Genomic DNA, 17,072 nt, shown 5'->3' with positions numbered 1-17,072 from the left:
ACTGTTCAGGCCGGGCGCAGTGGCTCACGCCTGTAATCCCAGCACTTTGGGAGGCCAAGGCAGGTGGATCACGAGGTCAAGAGTTGGAGACCAGTCTTGCCAACACGATGAAACCCCGTCTCTACTGAAAACACAGAAATTAGCCGGGCATGGTGGCGTGTGCCTGTAATCCCAGCTACTCGGGAGGCTGAGGCAGGAGAATTGGTTGAACCTGGGAGGCAGAGGTTGCAGTGAGCCGAGATTGCACCATTGCACTCCAGTCTGGGCGACACAGCGAGATACTGTCTCAAAAAAAACAAAAAACAAAACTGTTCAGTGTTAGAGGCACCAGTTCAGCCATACAGAGCTGTCAATGAGGAGGATTACCTTTAGCCACCTGAGTTCAGATTTCTAACTATTAAAACCCTTGATCATAAGGTAAGTAAGTTCTTACTTTGGGTCAGAGAACACAACAAAAAAGCCCGGAAACTTAAATAAAAATCATGCTTACCAAGTATTTACCTAATTGGGAAGCCAGAAGACATCAGTAACATCTCATATATTTACTCCTAGAATCTGGCAGACACCAGAGACAGACTTAAAGCCCACAACACTACTTGCAGATGGGGACTGAGAAAGGAGATGCTTAGTCTGTTCTGGCTTTTGTGAAGAAGGGCATTTTTTTTTTTTTTGGTAGACTCTACCTGTGAGAACTCTTATCACCGCCCTCCAGAAAGTAAGATCCAGAAACAGGAGAAAGTCACAATGTCAAGCTCACTTGACTCCATAAGCAAAAACCATCGTTTCTCCCACCCTCCTTGGTTGGCTCAGACCCTTGTCCTAAGAGTCAGAGTGAAAACACCTTTGCAAAAATTATAACTGAGAAAATTGTGACTGACCTAATCGACTCCATCTTCCTTTTAAACCTTCAAGTTGTGCTTGTTGATTCTTGGGTGTCGGCCCAACGAACTTTGGAAGGAACTTAGTTTATAGTTTAGCTTTGAAACAAAGACAATAAGAGCCCTTTCCCAAAATAAACACCCTTCCTGCCTGGGGGCTAGACTGCTTTTTTTTTTAAGGACTAACAAATTAGCTACAGGATTAGAAATTATGGTTTAGGAGTCATGCAGCTGGAGGTGGCAAGATTCTGAACCTCCTTAAATTGTTCCTGGGAATAACATCACTATTGTAGAACCTAAGATCAGTGCTTGACGTATTTTGCAGACCCCACACTTGATGGATCACCTGGCACCACCCAGATCAATAAACTGGCTCATCTGGTCTTGTGGCCTCCACCCAGGAAATGACTCAGTATAAGAGGACAGCTTCAACTCCCTATGAGTTCAGCTGTGAGTCAACCAGTCAGCACTCCCGATTCACTGCCCCTGCCCCAACCAAATTATCCTTAAAAACTCTGATCCCCGAATTCTCGGGGAGGTTGATTTGAGTAATAATAAAACTCCAGTCTCCTGTGCAACCAGTTCTGTGTGAATTAAACTCTTCGCTACTGCAATTCCCCTGTCTTGATAAATTAGCTCTGTCTAGGCAGTGGGCAAGGTGGACCCTTTGAGTGGTTACAAGGGGTGCATTCAGTGGGGTCGAGAGGTTGGTCCTGACTCTAAGGATGAACAATTATGGTCAAAACCCTATGGGGGATTTCTGCCTGCTTCCAGGTAACTCTGGAACCTCAGTACTACTGAATTCGAACTAACACATGGGAAGTGAGGAAGTGGGGCAGGAGTCGGGGTGTGGAACAATGCAATACCTAACCAGACCCAGAAATCCAATAGGTATTATCATCAATGGAGCTTTAGAGATTTCCAGCAATCCTTTAGGAGACTGGGGCTAGCCTGTGAGCTGTAGATGGTCCAACTGCCCTAAGTAAAATACAGTACAGCCGTATTGTGCTTCATCTTTTGATCTCAACTTATCCCCCACCCTCTCCCTGCTCCCAGCGCCCCCACTCCTACGCCACAATGCTCTCAGAAGTTGTGTAGCACAATGTACAAGAAGTTGCAAGTATTATTCTCAAGAAAGTACAGTATATGATGGGAAGGAGAGGGTTCTATTCACCAAAAATCATCTTAAGAAATAAGGATTTCTACTTTGGGAGGCCAAGGTGGGCAGATAACCTCAGGTCCGGAGTTCGAGACCAGCCTGACCAACATGGTGAAACCCCGTCTCTACTAAAAATACAAAATTAGCTGGGCATAATGGCGCATGCCTGTAATCCCAGCTAATCCGGAGGCTGAGGGAGGAGAATCGCTTGAACCTGGGAGGCAGAGGTTGCGGTGAGTCGAGATCACGCCATTGCAGTCCAGCCTGGGCAACAAGAGCAAAACTCCATTTCCAAAAAGAAAAAAAGAAAGAAAGAAGGATTTCTTTGTTGAAAAAAATTCTTTGACAGTTGCTTGGGGGTAGAAACTGACACCTGAGGGGTACAGATTTGGGTGGACTATCTGCAGAAGGCAAGCAGATGACTTTGTAGGTTGTTCCACAGAGGGAATGGGAGGAGGAGAAAGGAAAGATAAGAGAGATGGGATGGAACCAGGAGATGTGAGCTCCTTGCCAGCCTGTCACTTAGGGCAGGAGGCAGCTTTAACACCATTAAAAGTCAATTTCAAAAATGTCTGTTTTTTAGCCGGGTATGGTGGCTCATGCCTGTAATTCCAGCACTTTGGGAGGCCGAGGCAGGCGGATCACCTGAGGTCAGGAGTTTGAGACCAGCCTGGCTAACATGGTGAAACTACGTTTCTACTAAAAATACAAAAAAAAAAAAAAAAAAAAAAAAAAAAAAAAAAAAAAAAAAAAATTAGCCAGGCGTGGAGGCGCGTGCCTATAATCCCAGTTACTCGGGAGGCCGAGGCAGGAGAATCGCTTGAACCCAGGAGCCGGAGGGTGTAGTGAGCCGAGATCATGCCATTGCACTCCAGGTTGGGCAACAAGAGCAGAACTCCGTCTCAAAAAAAAAAAAAAAAAAAAAAAGTTTAAAAAAAGTCTATTTTTAAAATATTCCAAAAAACATACAAAATATCCTAAAATTATGGACTCCTTTCAAGTACAATTATTTTGGTAAAAGATGAAAGATTTATAGGATCTGAAGAGAAACTAGAGAATCAAGTACAATTATTTGGATAAAAGAAGAAGAAGAAAATTTTTAAAAAGAAAACATTTGCATATAACAACTTTCTGAGCTTCTTGTTAAGAACCTGGTGAGCAGTAGGTGCTCCAAATTATTTCCTGCATGAGTGACTCTCCTGCCACTCCCCTTTTCCCAACCTGTACTTCACACTCCAGCAACTACTTGTATTTCCTGTTTGCCATGCCTTTTCTCACTCTGTGTCTTTTGTGGTTGGAATATTCTCTGCCTATCTTTCCTTTCCCCACCCTCCTCCAAAAGCACACTCCCTTGTCCACTAAGCAAGTTGCTACTCATTTTTCTCCCTGCCTCCTACTGTCTCCCATGGGCAAGACAGTCTCTCATTTCCACCAGGTTTCAATTCAAAAATCACAGAACTAGGCTGAGTGCAGTGGCTCACGCCTGTAATCCCAGCACTTTGGGAGGCCGAGGTGGGCGAATCACCTGAGATCAGGAGCTCAAGACCAGCCTGGCCAACATGGTGCTAAAAATGCGAAATACTAAAAATGCGAAAATTAGCCGGGCATGACGGCAGGCACCTATAGTCCCAGCTACTTGGGAGGCTGAGGCAGGAGCATCACTTGAATGCAGAGGTTGCAGTGAGCTGAGATCGTGCCAATGCACTGCAGCCTGAGTGACAGAACAAGACTCTGTATTAAAAAAAAATCACAGAACTTCTCATTAAGGCCATCTCTGGCCATCTACTAAAATGCCAGCATCCCCACCCACACCCCCAAATCTTCACAGCCCTCTTCTGTGCTTTTTCTCCTCAGTTCTTACTAATATTTAACATATTATATATTTTAACTTATTTGATTTGTTGTCTGTCTCCCTCAGTAGAATATAAAATCTATGAAGACATGGATTTTTGACTTTTTGTCTGCCACTCTATCCGCCTTGCCTAGAACAGGATTTGATACACAGCAAGTGCTTAATATATGCAGAATGGATGGATGGATAGATGGCTGATTGAAGCTGCAGCTCAGGGACCATCGGCACCTGGAACTCCCAGGCAGATTTAGATGTTCTTTCCTCCTATATATATCTGCTCTTATCATATTGTGTTAATACTTGTTTGTATGTTATTTTCCCCTCTGGGCTAGAAACTAATTTAAGGTTCAGGGCCTAACTGCTTCATCTTTATATAATTAGAAGTGAATATTTAGAGCTTGGTACATGATATGTCGTTTCTTTTCTTCTTTTTTTTTTTTTGAGACAGAGTCTCGCTCTGTCGCCCAGGCTAGAGTGCAGTGGCACATCTTTTCTATTTTTATTATTACTTATTTATTTAAGACAGAGTCTTGCTCTGTCATCCAGGCTAGAGTGCAGTGGCACATCTTTTCTATTTTTATTATTACTTATTTATTTAAGACAGAGTCTTGCTCTGTCATCCAGGCTAGAGTGCAGTGGCATGAACATGGCTCACTGCAGCCTTGACCTCCTGGGCTAAAGCAATCCTCCCACCTCAGCCTCCTGAGTAGCTGGGACTACAGGCACGTGCCACCACTCCCGGGTAATTTTTCTATTTTTAGTAGAGACAGGGTTTCACAATGTTGGCCAGGCTGGTCTCGAACTCCTGACTTCATGATCTACCCGCCTAGGCCTCCCTAAGTGCTGGGATTACAGGTGTGAGCCACTGCGCCCGGTTAAATAACTAGTTATTTTAACTAGTAAGCTGCAGCATTAAGATACTAACTCAAACATATATCATGCACCCCTTTTATTTTTCATTCTCATACTATCTTTTCTTCACCCTGCCACCTCTGCCCTACCATGCTCTGTCCTGCCCCCACATTTTTTATTTATTCATAGTCTACCCACTACTGCTAGTTCAAATTTCACATATTCAATGAAATCTTCCTTGATTACTCTTATTCATGTTAATTTCTCTTTTTTTCCAGAAGGCTCCTGAGATAGCTCTCAGGGTAAATGGGGGAGGTTATGACATGGTGCATGTGGCCTTGGAGAATAGCCTATTCACGTCCTAACTGCTTTCACACTCTATTCAGACTCTCCATGCAAAGGCCAATTTGTTTTGCAGGTAATGGATAAAGAACGAATCTCACCCTCCAGTGGTCCCCAATTTCAGGTAGTGTTTTCTCATGATATGGATGTATCTCCTAAGGCTGATGTGGCTGATGATGGATGCAATTGTTTGCATTATTTGTCTGAGCTAAGTTTCCCAGGAATAGCTGCAGCATGGAGCAGATTTACAAGGGTTATCCGGACAAACACCATCTCCACTTTGGGATTAGCATTTAGGACACCAGAAGTCTTTCCTTTCCCTTCTCCACCCCTGCTTCTGTTGGAAGCCGACTTCAACCCCTCCCAAATCTGATTCCTTCAGGGTTCCTACATGAGAAGCAAAAGCTCATTTCCTATTCGCCATTTCCTCATGCTAACACATCCCAAACAGAGACTTTTTGTTGGCTCAACTGCTTTTATTTTTTTGGTAGTGGAAAATATATTAACATTAGAAACCATTGATTTTTGTTGTTGATGGTCCTCAGAAAGTAATGCAAAAAGTTGCTTAGAGTTAAAAAGTATGCCTGATAATCTGCTTTCATTTCCTCCTTTCTCAAGGTGATACAACTACAATCAGAACCTGCAAAAAATCCACAATAAATTCTTCTCTAATGCCTTTTGCACTTAAAATCTTTAGTAGATACCTTAGCATCTTATTCAGTAATAACGTGCCACCTTAGTCTGTAACTATATATTTGGTCTTCAACTGTGACTACATAAAATGCTGAAATATCTATAACTTGGGAAGTAGCAGTTATAAATGCAGGTCTGGTATCAGACAACCTGTGTTCAAATCGCACCTCTATCGTTTATTAACTGTGTGACATTAAGTTCCTTAACGTCTCTGATAGCCTCATTTTCCTCATCTTAAAATGGGATCCTATCATTTCATAAAGTTGTATTCAATATGAGTGATTAATAACGATAATAGTTCTTTGAAGGCCTATTACACTAGGAATTATGTTGAGCACTTCACACTCATTTTATCTAATTGTGAGAACAGGGCTTCGTACACTGTAGACAACCAAAACATACTGAATGACTGAGGCGGGGCTAATGAGGTCCGCAGCTGGCATGCCATTAGAGTCGCCGCGAATGGAGCTCAGTCATGTCTGCCCACAAAGCGCCTGCGCTTGACCTCTACGTTATATTTACTTTGGCAGTGTACAAAGTGGTGAGGGCAGTCCTAGCCCGGAGGGCCCCTAATACATTGTCGTCTTCTTATCCCCGGCCCTCTGCGTTAGAGAGGGCTGCCCCGAATCGGCTTTGAACGCTGACTCGCCCTTTTCCAGTCGGCCCTTGAACCCACTAGTCCGGGCTACCGCGTTTTCCTAACCGAGGTTTAGAGGTGAGATGGAAAATGTACGCGTCTTTATTCTATTCTCTCCCCCGCAATGACAGGGTGAATGGCGGCGGGGTTGGCGGCGCGTCTCTAGAGTCCCAGTCCCCGCGGGGCCGGCGGGCCGCGCGGAGGCGACAACGGCCCTGAAATTGGGGGGAGCTTGTTTCCAGCCGGACCGTGTCCCTGGGCGCGCCAGAGCGCCGCGCCTGCGCGCTCAGCCCGTTGCCGCGCCGGCCCTGCGGACGTGCGCGCGTTGCCTTCGCGGCACCTGGGCCTGAGGTGCGTGCCTCCCGCGCCCTCGCCAGCTCCAGATGCGTGAGGAGGACTTTAGAAACCCGACTGAGAAGTGGCGCGACCCCCAGGGAGCGTCGGACCTGCCTCAATACCGCCAAGGTGCCTGGGGACCCAAGAACGGGGGCTCCACAACCTCAGTTCCTGAGCTCCTTTTGCTTTCTCACTTCCCCACCTATTGAGTGCGTCTCACGCGGAGCAGAAATTTGAGAGGAAGGCGTAAAGGGATTTTTTTTTTTCTTGCTGTGGGTTGTATTACATATGGCGTTTTCAACTTGGCTGCAGCCAAAGCAGTTTTTACCCTTGCCCTTCCTTTCCTGGCGTGGGATTTTGTGGTTTCTGGACTCGGCTCGACCATTACGTGCTTATTATTGGTTGTGGGCCCTTAGAACGAGGACTGTGTGTCAGTGTCCTTTGTCCAGTGTAGTCCACTGGGAGGGAGAGGTGAGGGTTCAAGGCCAAGCGAATGGGCCCGGGGCGAGTGGGGCAGAAGCAGCCGCCGGAGGTTATTCCCCAACTGAAAGTTGTGTGTGTTTCTCTTAGGTCTTTCATTTCTTGTTCGCTTACTTTCGTGAAATCCTCACATCGTTTTAATGGTACTAGTCAAGACAAGAAAATCAACAGGCTTTCAGCCTTGAGGCAACATTGGATATTACTGAGGTCAGTTTTTACAGTTTTTACAGTCTTCACATAGAGTATCTTCTTGTCAGGATAAATTCTGGATTGAACTACTAAGCAGATTTACTATTCTTTTATTTCAGTTTAAGATAAGAAAAATTACAGTCTTTTTTATTTTTATGTTAACAAAAAAAAAAAATCGGTTGAAATGGGATTTGGAGCTCCATGAGTGCGTGAGGTGAGGATCCCTAACCTGACTCTCATAAACAGGAGATACGATCACCACTTGCCACTAATGGTTCTAACAATCTAGGGCTCCCAGTAAGTGCTTTTCCACGTGGTGGGAGGCAAGTGACAACAGTTATCCAATCTTAGTGCTAACAATGGATGATTAACGATAGCTCCTTTTTGGTACAGGAGCTGTAGGTAGCCAATCCCTGTTTTAATCAGAGGTGGTTGTGGTGTGTGATTTTTTCTTTTAGGCGTGTTCCACGAAAGCATTTATTAAAGGGAAGAAGAAACATACAAAAGGAATTGAATCTGGTTCTATACCAAAATCCTCTGTGTGATCATTCAGTCCTGACATTGGACAATTACCAGGCTTTGCCTGACTGGCCTCAAGGGCCAAGCTGCCCTCCCACACCATACTCGATATGGGCCAGTGCATTGCAGTTTTCTGGAGGGGGTTGCAGTCAAGGACTCGCCCTGCCCCTCCTGCTAGATATGCAAATCCCATAACTTCTTTCCTAGCCGGGGTACCTCCATTTGGAGGCCCTCCTAGGAAGGACCATGGCTAAGACACTTTTCTCCATTTTTGACCCAGCTTCTTTCACTCCTAGTACCTTCCCCTCCCTTTCCTATTCTAAAGTTCCATAAGAGGCGGGAGATTTCTGTTAGGGGCTCCTTTCAGTGAGAGGATTACCTCATATGCACTGCATCAACTGACCCTCACCCAGTGTCCTTGTATTTAGTAGACCACTGGGGAGCCAGTGCCTCTTTTTACCACTTGCTTGCAGTGTCACAGTGAATGAATAAAGGCTTGATTACTTTTGGTTTGACTCATTGTCCTGATTGACTGCCTTGGCACCTAATTGCTGCCAAGTTCTTTGCAGTTCACTGGATTCATGACTTAATTTTAATTATCATGACTGTTGCTCTGTATCGGCATGTTTAGAGATTTTGGAGCTTGTTCACCTGTAATTTCTCTAATTCAAGCTACTGAAAATGCATATTCATAGCACCAAGAGTTGATTGTTGGTTAACATTGATATCTGGGTTATATGATATATTTTACTACTATACTGGCTACAGTCAGATTATTTTATTTTGCATGGATTTATGTGGCATTTTCCATTTGGCCTGTAATTAGATGATTTTTATTTAAAATAAATATTTTGAAATAATATGGGTCAAGTGAAGAAAACCAGACACTTGCTTTCTTTAGTAATCTTGTCTCATACTATGGGCCCCTATCTTTCTCACCTTAATAGATCACTTGGCCACTTTGAATAAAGTGGTTGATTTGTTGTAGGTTCCTTTGTCTAGTATGAAGAGTCATGTTAAGAGCAGCTTTCATAAACTTTTTTACTTCTTCCTACAGAAGTTTCACAAAACAATATTTATCCTTGCTATTATAGTATGCAGTCTGATACATTCTACTATTATTTGTCCCCTATTTTTATTTATTTATTTATTTTTAAATTTTTTTTGAGAGTCTTGCTCTGTCTCCCAGGCTGGAGTGCAGTGGTGCGATCTTGGTGGCTCACTGCAACCTCTGTCTCCTGGGTTCAAGCAATTCTCCTGACTCAGCCTCCCAAGTAGCTGAGATTACAGGCATGTACCACCACACTCAGCTGATTTTTGTATTTTTAGTAGAGACAGGGTTTCACCATGTTGGCCAGGCTGGCCTCGAATTCCTGACCTCAGGTGATCCCCGCCTCGGCCTCACAAAGTGCTGGGATTACAGGCATGAGCCACTATGCCAGCCTCCGCTCTTATTTTAAATAACAAAGTGCTGATCATGATCTGCTAAGTTGAATTCACAATCCATTAATGAGTAATATCCTGCAGTTTGAAAAACACTGTGATAAAGTAACTAAAGATATTTGTTAAGTAATTTTTTTTTTTCTGTTTCTGATTCATATTGCTAAAGAACCACAGTGGGTATGTTTGTGATTTGGGGTTGAAGGTATCTTCTAGGAGAAAATAGTAACACTGTATTTGTTGGATGTTTGCCAGATCAGCTGACAAAAGAACTCCAGACTTTAGAACTCTCTGATCTAGAAGATACATTATATTGAAAGAGCTAGCACAGCTTTTAATTTTTTTTTGAAAAAATCTGACTCCTTTATTTAAGGGCAATGCCATAGTAAAGTAATAATGAAAAGAAAATTGGCTTCTCTGATAGAAGATAGAGTATAAGATAGTTATGAAAGTGCTTGCTAAATTTTTTTTTTTTTTTTTTTTTTTTTTTTTGAGACAGAGTCTCACTCTGTTGCCCAAGCTGGAGTGCAGTGGTGCAATCTTGGCTTAGTGCAACCTCCGCCTCCCCGGTTCAAGCAATTCTCGTGCTGCAGCCTCCCAAGTAGCTGGAATTAACAGATGTGCACTACCACGCCTGGCTAATTTTTGTATTTTTAGTCGAGACAGGGTTTCGCCACGTTGTTCAGGCAGGTCTTAAACTCCTGGCCTCATGTGATCTCCCTGCCTCGGCCTCCCAAAGTGCTGGGATTACAGGTGTGAGCCACTGCACTGGGCCAGTTTTTTAAATCTTTATATTAATGCTTAAGACCAAAATGACCCTTTTACTATATTGCCTGATGGGCAAAGCACACTCAACTTTCAATTACTTAGTCATAGATAACTATATAAGTAACCAGTTTGTCGATCTTATTACCTCTATGCTTGTCTTTTGGGAATTTCACAACAAAGTGAAAAGGAGAATTTTTTTTTTTTTGACACGGATTCTCACCCAGGCTGGGTTGCAATGGCACGATCTCGGCTCACTGTAACCTTTGCCTCCTGGTTTCAAGTGATTCTCCTGCCTCAGCCTCCTGAGTAGCTGGGATTACAGGTGTGCACTACCACACCCGGCTAATTTTTGTGTTATTACTAGAGACGGGGTTTCACCATGTTGGCCAGGCTGGTCTCAAAATTCCTGACCTCAGGTGATCCACCAGCCTCAGCCTCCCAAAGTGTGGGATTACAGGCGTGAGCCACGGCGCCGGGCGAGAAATTTTTAAAACCTGTTAATTTAGTCAGTGGGTTTATCTCTTATTGAGAAACGCTTAAAAATGTTACTAAGACGATAAGGATAACATTTTAAAATTTGATTAGCATTGAGCCAAATAGTTCCTTAGATTTATGTATTGCTTCACTGTTTTTTAGCACATTCATGTGCATTATCTCCATTGATTTTTGACAACAGCATGTGGTGGTAGACAATCCAGGAGACCTTTTCCCCATTTTACAGATAAGAACTCTGTATTTCCTTCTTCCTACCACCAAGATCATATAGTGGCAAATCCAGGACTAGAACCCAGGTCTTCTGTGAATTTTCTCCTAGTCCACACTGTCCTTGTTGGTCTAAAGAAGTAATTGAGAATAAGTCATGTTAAATTTGTGGCTAAGAAATCCAACTATGATAAGTGAAATGTTCTGTTCTAAGAGCATATTTACAATGTGCTATAATTGAATGCAAGTATATCTTATTTTTAGTATCATGTTTTAATTTGTTACCTTTCTAGCCCATTTTTTAAAATGATGGCAACTAAATACTGGCAAATCTACCTAATAATGAAATAGGAAAATTGGAATTAAATTATCTATTTCATGTTAAGAAATTCAGCCTAGTCCTCATTTAATGTAGCATCTCAATTAGAAAAATAGCTTAAAATTGTATTGATTTTTAGATATTTCTTTTAAAGACCCATATCTCTGTATGTATAAAATTAGTATTATTATTCTAAAGTATTACTTAAAATGATTATTAACTTGTAAACACTAAGTCCACATTCTCCTTTGCCTTTAATATCTTCAGCCAAAGAACAACTTAAGTTACTTTTCATATGAATGAATAAATTTAAAATTAATACTTTTTTTCCTTTAATTTTTAGACATCTGTGGAATTTAAGAACAGTATGGAGCTCATCAGAGTATATCATTGAAGAATATGATGGCTGAAAACAATTTAAAAATGCTAAAGATTCAACAGTGTGTGGTAGCCAACAAACTACCTAGAAACAGGCCATATGTTTGCAATATTTGCTTTAAGCACTTTGAAACACCATCAAAATTAGCTAGGCACTATCTCATTCATACTGGCCAAAAGCCATTTGAATGTGATGTGTGTCATAAAACCTTTAGACAACTAGTTCATTTGGAGAGGCATCAACTAACTCATAGTCTGCCTTTTAAATGTAGTATTTGTCAGCGCCACTTTAAAAATCTGAAGACATTTGTGAAGCACCAACAACTTCACAATGAAACCTATCAGAATAATGTTAAACAGGTCAGAAGATTGCTGGAGGCCAAGCAAGAAAAGTCAATGTATGGAGTGTATAATACTTTTACCACAGAGGAAAGATGGGCATTACACCCGTGCTCTAAGTCCGATCCCATGTATAGCATGAAAAGAAGAAAGAATATTCATGCATGTACAATCTGTGGCAAGATGTTTCCATCACAGTCAAAACTTGATAGGCATGTACTTATTCATACTGGTCAGAGGCCTTTTAAATGTGTCTTGTGTACTAAATCTTTTCGACAGTCAACTCACTTAAAAATCCACCAACTTACACATTCAGAAGAAAGACCTTTTCAATGTTGTTTTTGTCAAAAAGGATTTAAGATTCAAAGCAAACTTCTGAAGCATAAACAAATCCATACTAGGAATAAGGCTTTTCGGGCTCTTTTATTAAAGAAGAGGCGTACAGAATCTTGCCCCATGCCTAATAAGTTAAATGCAAATCAGGGTGGTTTTGAAAATGGTGAGATTGGTGAATCTGAGGAAAATAATCCACTCGATGTCCACTCAATTTATATTGTCCCTTTTCAATGTCCAAAGTGTGAAAAGTGTTTTGAATCAGAGCAGATTCTCAATGAACACAGCTGTTTTCCTGCTAGAGGTGGCAAAATTCCAAGCAGGTTCAAAAGAAGCTACAACTATAAAACCATTGTTAAAAAAATCTTGGCCAAGCTTAAACGTGCTAGGAGTAAAAAATTAGATAACTTTCAATCTGAGAAAAAAGTATTTAAAAAGAGTTTCTTGAGAAATTATGATCTTATTTCTGGTGAGCAGAGCTCTGAACAAACCCAGAGAACATTTGTGAGTTCTCTTGGCAAACATGGAACATATAAAACAACTGGCAATAGAAAGAAGAAAACATTGACTTTGCCATTTTCTTGGCAAAATATGGGAAAAAATTTGAAAGGCATCCTTACAACAGAAAACATATTAAGCATTGACAATTCAGTGAATAAGAAAGACTTGTCAATCTGTGGTTCATCAGGTGAGGAATTCTTTAATAACTGTGAGGTACTTCAGTGTGGTTTTTCAGTTCCAAGGGAAAACATACGTACTAGACATAAGATATGTCCTTGTGACAAATGTGAGAAGGTATTTCCTTCTATATCCAAACTAAAAAGACACTATTTAATTCATACTGGACAGAGGCCCTTTGGCTGTAATATTTGTGGGAAATCTTTTAGACAGTCAGCTCACTTAAAAAGACATGAACAGACTCATAATGAAAAGAGTCCTTATGCATCTCTTTGCCAAGTAGAATTTGGAAACTTCAACAATCTTTCTAATCATCCAGATAATAATGTTAACTATAATGCTTCTCAACAATGTCAGGCTCCTGGTGTTCAAAAATACGAGGTCTCAGAGTCAGATCAAATGTCAGGAGTTAAGGCAGAGTCACAGGATTTTATTCCTGGTAGCACCGGGCAACCCTGTCTTCCTAATGTACTTTTGGAATCAGAGCAAAGCAATCCTTTTTGCAGTTATTCAGAGCATCAGGAGAAAAATGATGTCTTCCTGTACCGATGCAGTGTTTGTGCTAAAAGTTTCCGATCTCCATCTAAACTGGAAAGACACTACCTAATTCATGCAGGGCAGAAACCATTTGAATGCTCAGTTTGTGGCAAAACATTCAGACAGGCTCCTCACTGGAAGAGACATCAACTTACTCACTTTAAAGAACGACCACAAGGGAAAGTGGTTGCCTTAGATTCGGTTATGTAAATTGTCGCAACCACTAACAATTGTGGTCTCTGGTGATCTTATTTTTAAAGCCTGTATTATTTAAAATGCGTTTTTATTGAAAGGCCTGCATTAAATTGAATGGTTTCACAGGCATTTGCTTGTCCTGCGTAGTAAGGAGGTAGAATACAGAAAATTAATACAATGTTTTAGAAACAGCCAAGTTAATTTTTAGAGGCAAGAACATGATTTGATGCTATAAAGTAGGCATTTTAATATTGTAAACATATGCTTTGGCTGTATTGAAAAATATAAATCCATGATGGCTGTACAAATAATTTAGCCTCATTCATTTTTTAAAGGAATTATTCCTTAAGACATGCCATCTCTTTTTAGATATACTCAAAAGACTGAGAGGCAAAACTTGGCTTTTAGCTGCAGCACATAGCCCTGTTATATTTGATTTATTTTACATTTCATATGAAAGCATAATTTTGTCCACATGTGACTCCAATTGCATTGGGAATTTTTTTTTTTTTTTGTAAATTTAAAAAACTACAGAGACACTAAAGGTGAAAATAGATGAGAAAATTATAGTATTTTCACTGGTCTTTTTTTTTTGAGATAGTCTCACTCTTTCGCCAGGCTAGAGTGCAGTGGCGCCCTCTAGGCTCACTGCAACTTCCGCATCCCGGATTCCAGCGATTCTCCTGCCTCAGCCTCCTGAGTAGCTGGGATTACAGGTGCCTGCCATCACGCCGGGCTAATTTTTGTATTTTTAGTAGAGACGGGGTTTCACCAAGTTGGCCAGGATGGTCTCGATCTCTTGACCTCGTGATTCGTCCGCCTCGGCCTCCCGAAGTGCTGGGATTACAGGCGTGAGCCACCGCACCCAATGGTCTTTTCAAAGCTATTTATTTTTAGGACTGTGGTAATTTCACCTTCAGGTGATAAGGATTTTTTTTTTTCTTCCAGCTAGTGCTATCTTTCTCAAAATAATTTAAAAGTAGGCAAGAGGCTAGGATGTACCTATATTTACCATGTTTACTTACCAGGAATATTTTCTAAGTGCCATAGTCTTTTTCATATGTATGAGTTTTATCTTTTCAGAGGAATAATTTCAAGTCATTTATTTGCTCGTTAATGATAGCAGTAGTCATAGACTTAAGACTATTCTAGAGATCTTCATCTCCATAAGACTTACATTTATTTTAGTAAACTTTTCTTTTTAATGCCTCTTTAATGGAGTGGTTCTGTTATTTAAGGCTGTTCTAAGTTTGATCAAATGGCAATGACTAGGTCTAGTTTTAGTTTTTATTTTTGCAAGAGTCTATTGCTAAAGAATTTCATTTTGATCCTTGTTAAATTTTTATTTTAATTAGTAAGGTAGTCATTCCTGTAGAGGGATAAGATGCTTGTAGAGTTGTGGGTATCATTCCAAATAGAACTGTTATGATTTGGAAAATATTCTTTACTACAAAGGACTTATTTCATAATGACAAATTGTCCTTCACATTTGCCTTTGTTTATAAAATCTTCAGGAATGACATTCTCTAGCAATAAAAGGAATGAACCGTTATGTTTCTAAGCTGAAAAGAGGAACAGGTGGGTAATTATCCTACCATACTTAAATATAGTGGAAAATCCTCTATTGAGAATGTGGATAAATGAACAATTGTAAGTTTTGCATCATAATTTGAGAACTTTCTTTTGACGGTGGGGAGGCGGGAGGGATAATAAGTGGGGGTGATCTGCTTGCTTCTTTTACCACAGGTGATTTTTAAGTAACTTGGGTTTAATTTACAGAGATGAAACATGACAGTCTGAGTAAAATACCCAGTGATGTAGAAGTGTGTCTGTTTATTATGTAGATACAGACATCCAGCAAAAACAGGAGAATCACATGCTTTAAAGAACACTCTCTTAGGTTTCCTTGAGATATGTTCCTCCAGTGCAAGCAAGATAATGGTTTACAGAATTTGCTTTACACAAAACTTTTCAAGAACTCATCTGTTACACAAAAGCAAGGAATAACTAGTTTATATTTTCCAATAGTGTTCAAGGTTTTCTCCTTAATATGTTTGAAATTACTGATTTTGGCATTTTTCTGAGCAATTTATGTAATTTTATTTGAAGAAAATGTTTTATATAATGTTTTTCCCAGCCTAAACAGGGAGAGTCCTAACTGTGTTGTGCTTGTATGATTATGAGACTTTATTTGCGTGATACTACTATACTTTATTTTTGACCCATGCCTTTTTAAGCTGTTTCATATTGAAAGTTGGAATATTGTAAAAATTTTGTCAAAGATGTACTGTAGTGCTATTTGAAGTACCTGTAACAAAACACAGTTGGCCCTCTGTATCCATGTACTCTGCATCTGTGGATTAAACCAATTGCAGATCAAAAATATTAGAAAAAATAATATAAAAATAATACAAATAAAAATACAGTATAGCAGTTATTTAAATAGCATTTACATTGCATTAGGTATTAGTCTAGGGATAAAGTATACAGGAGGATGTGCGTTGGTTATATACAAATATGTCATTTATGTAAGGGACTTGAGTATACTTGGATTTTTGGTATCTGTGGGTTGGGGGGATGGTCCAGGAACCAATACCCCATGGATACCAAGGGACAACTGTACTTATTTACCTTTATTGTCATTGCAAGCTTCTTATGGAAACTTTATAGGAATGAAAATATACATGTTAAGAAGATTAAACATTAGATAGTAGATGGTTTGTTGCATGCTAGAACTGCTAGTATTGTTGAATCAATTACTTTGGTTTCATGAAAAAATAAACGATAAATATCTTTAAAGAGAACTAGAAGAATTTTTTGCTTGAGAGATTCCAGGCTGTAGTATGATCATTTACTGAAGTAGTTTGATTGGCTGGCTAACTTAGAATTATTGTTTCTTGTTTTGTACTGCAATAGGGGTTATAATTGTAAGATAAAAATGTGTGTGTGTTTAAGGGAAGTAGGTGGTGGTTAAAATTCTTGAAAATTTTTCAGAATACTTTAAAAATAAAGTTTCAAGTTACACAGTTTGGCCTTTTTTTTCGGGGGGGGGGAATTACAAAATATTGGAGCCAAGGTACTGATTGTTGGATACTTTTGTAGGTCCACTCCAGTCTACCTTCTACACCAAATTTACATGGATATTTGATCATTTACCCTCTTGTTCATGTTACATTTCCATGCTGTTCCCTTCTGTGGAAAAAAAAATCCTTTGACAGCTCCCTGTCGCCTACAAAAGAATATGTTAACTCCATTGTGTGTTGTATGATCTACCTATTTATCTGTTTATCCTCCTTTTTGGCCTTTCTCTTCAGATTTGTACTAAAGAAATACAGAATTAGGAGCCGGGCACAGTGGCTCAAGCCTGTAATCACAGCACTTTGGGAGGCCGAGGTGGGAGGATTGCTTGAAGCCAGGAGTTTGAGACAGTCAACAAAGCAAGACCC

The 17,072-nt window shown here is 40.5% G+C and overlaps 1 protein-coding gene across 1 annotated transcript; it reads left to right on the top strand.

Annotated features, from left to right (window-relative positions):
• Nucleotides 1-5,021: 5,021 nt before the first annotated feature.
• Nucleotides 5,022-16,652, top strand: ZNF770 (zinc finger protein 770). The gene is made up of 3 exons (XM_002825265.5): nucleotides 5,022-6,878; nucleotides 7,320-7,436; nucleotides 11,510-16,652. Exon 3 carries the CDS (start codon nucleotides 11,566-11,568, stop codon nucleotides 13,639-13,641), a length of 2,076 nt encoding a protein of 691 aa, XP_002825311.1. The 5' UTR covers nucleotides 5,022-6,878; nucleotides 7,320-7,436; nucleotides 11,510-11,565; the 3' UTR covers nucleotides 13,642-16,652.
• Nucleotides 16,653-17,072: the final 420 nt, after the last annotated feature.

Source organism: Pongo abelii, chromosome 16, assembly GCF_028885655.2.
Source record: "Pongo abelii isolate AG06213 chromosome 16, NHGRI_mPonAbe1-v2.0_pri, whole genome shotgun sequence".
NCBI lineage: Eukaryota > Metazoa > Chordata > Mammalia > Primates > Hominidae > Pongo > Pongo abelii.
The sequence above is the reverse complement of the archived record's forward strand: the minus strand, read 5'-3'. Positions and strand labels throughout refer to the sequence as shown.

What these genes read in the sequence shown, in the direction of transcription:
- ZNF770 (XM_002825265.5), top strand. Translation starts at nt 11,566, where the DNA reads ATGATGGCTGAAAACAATTTAAAAATGCTAAAGATTCAACAGTGTGTG.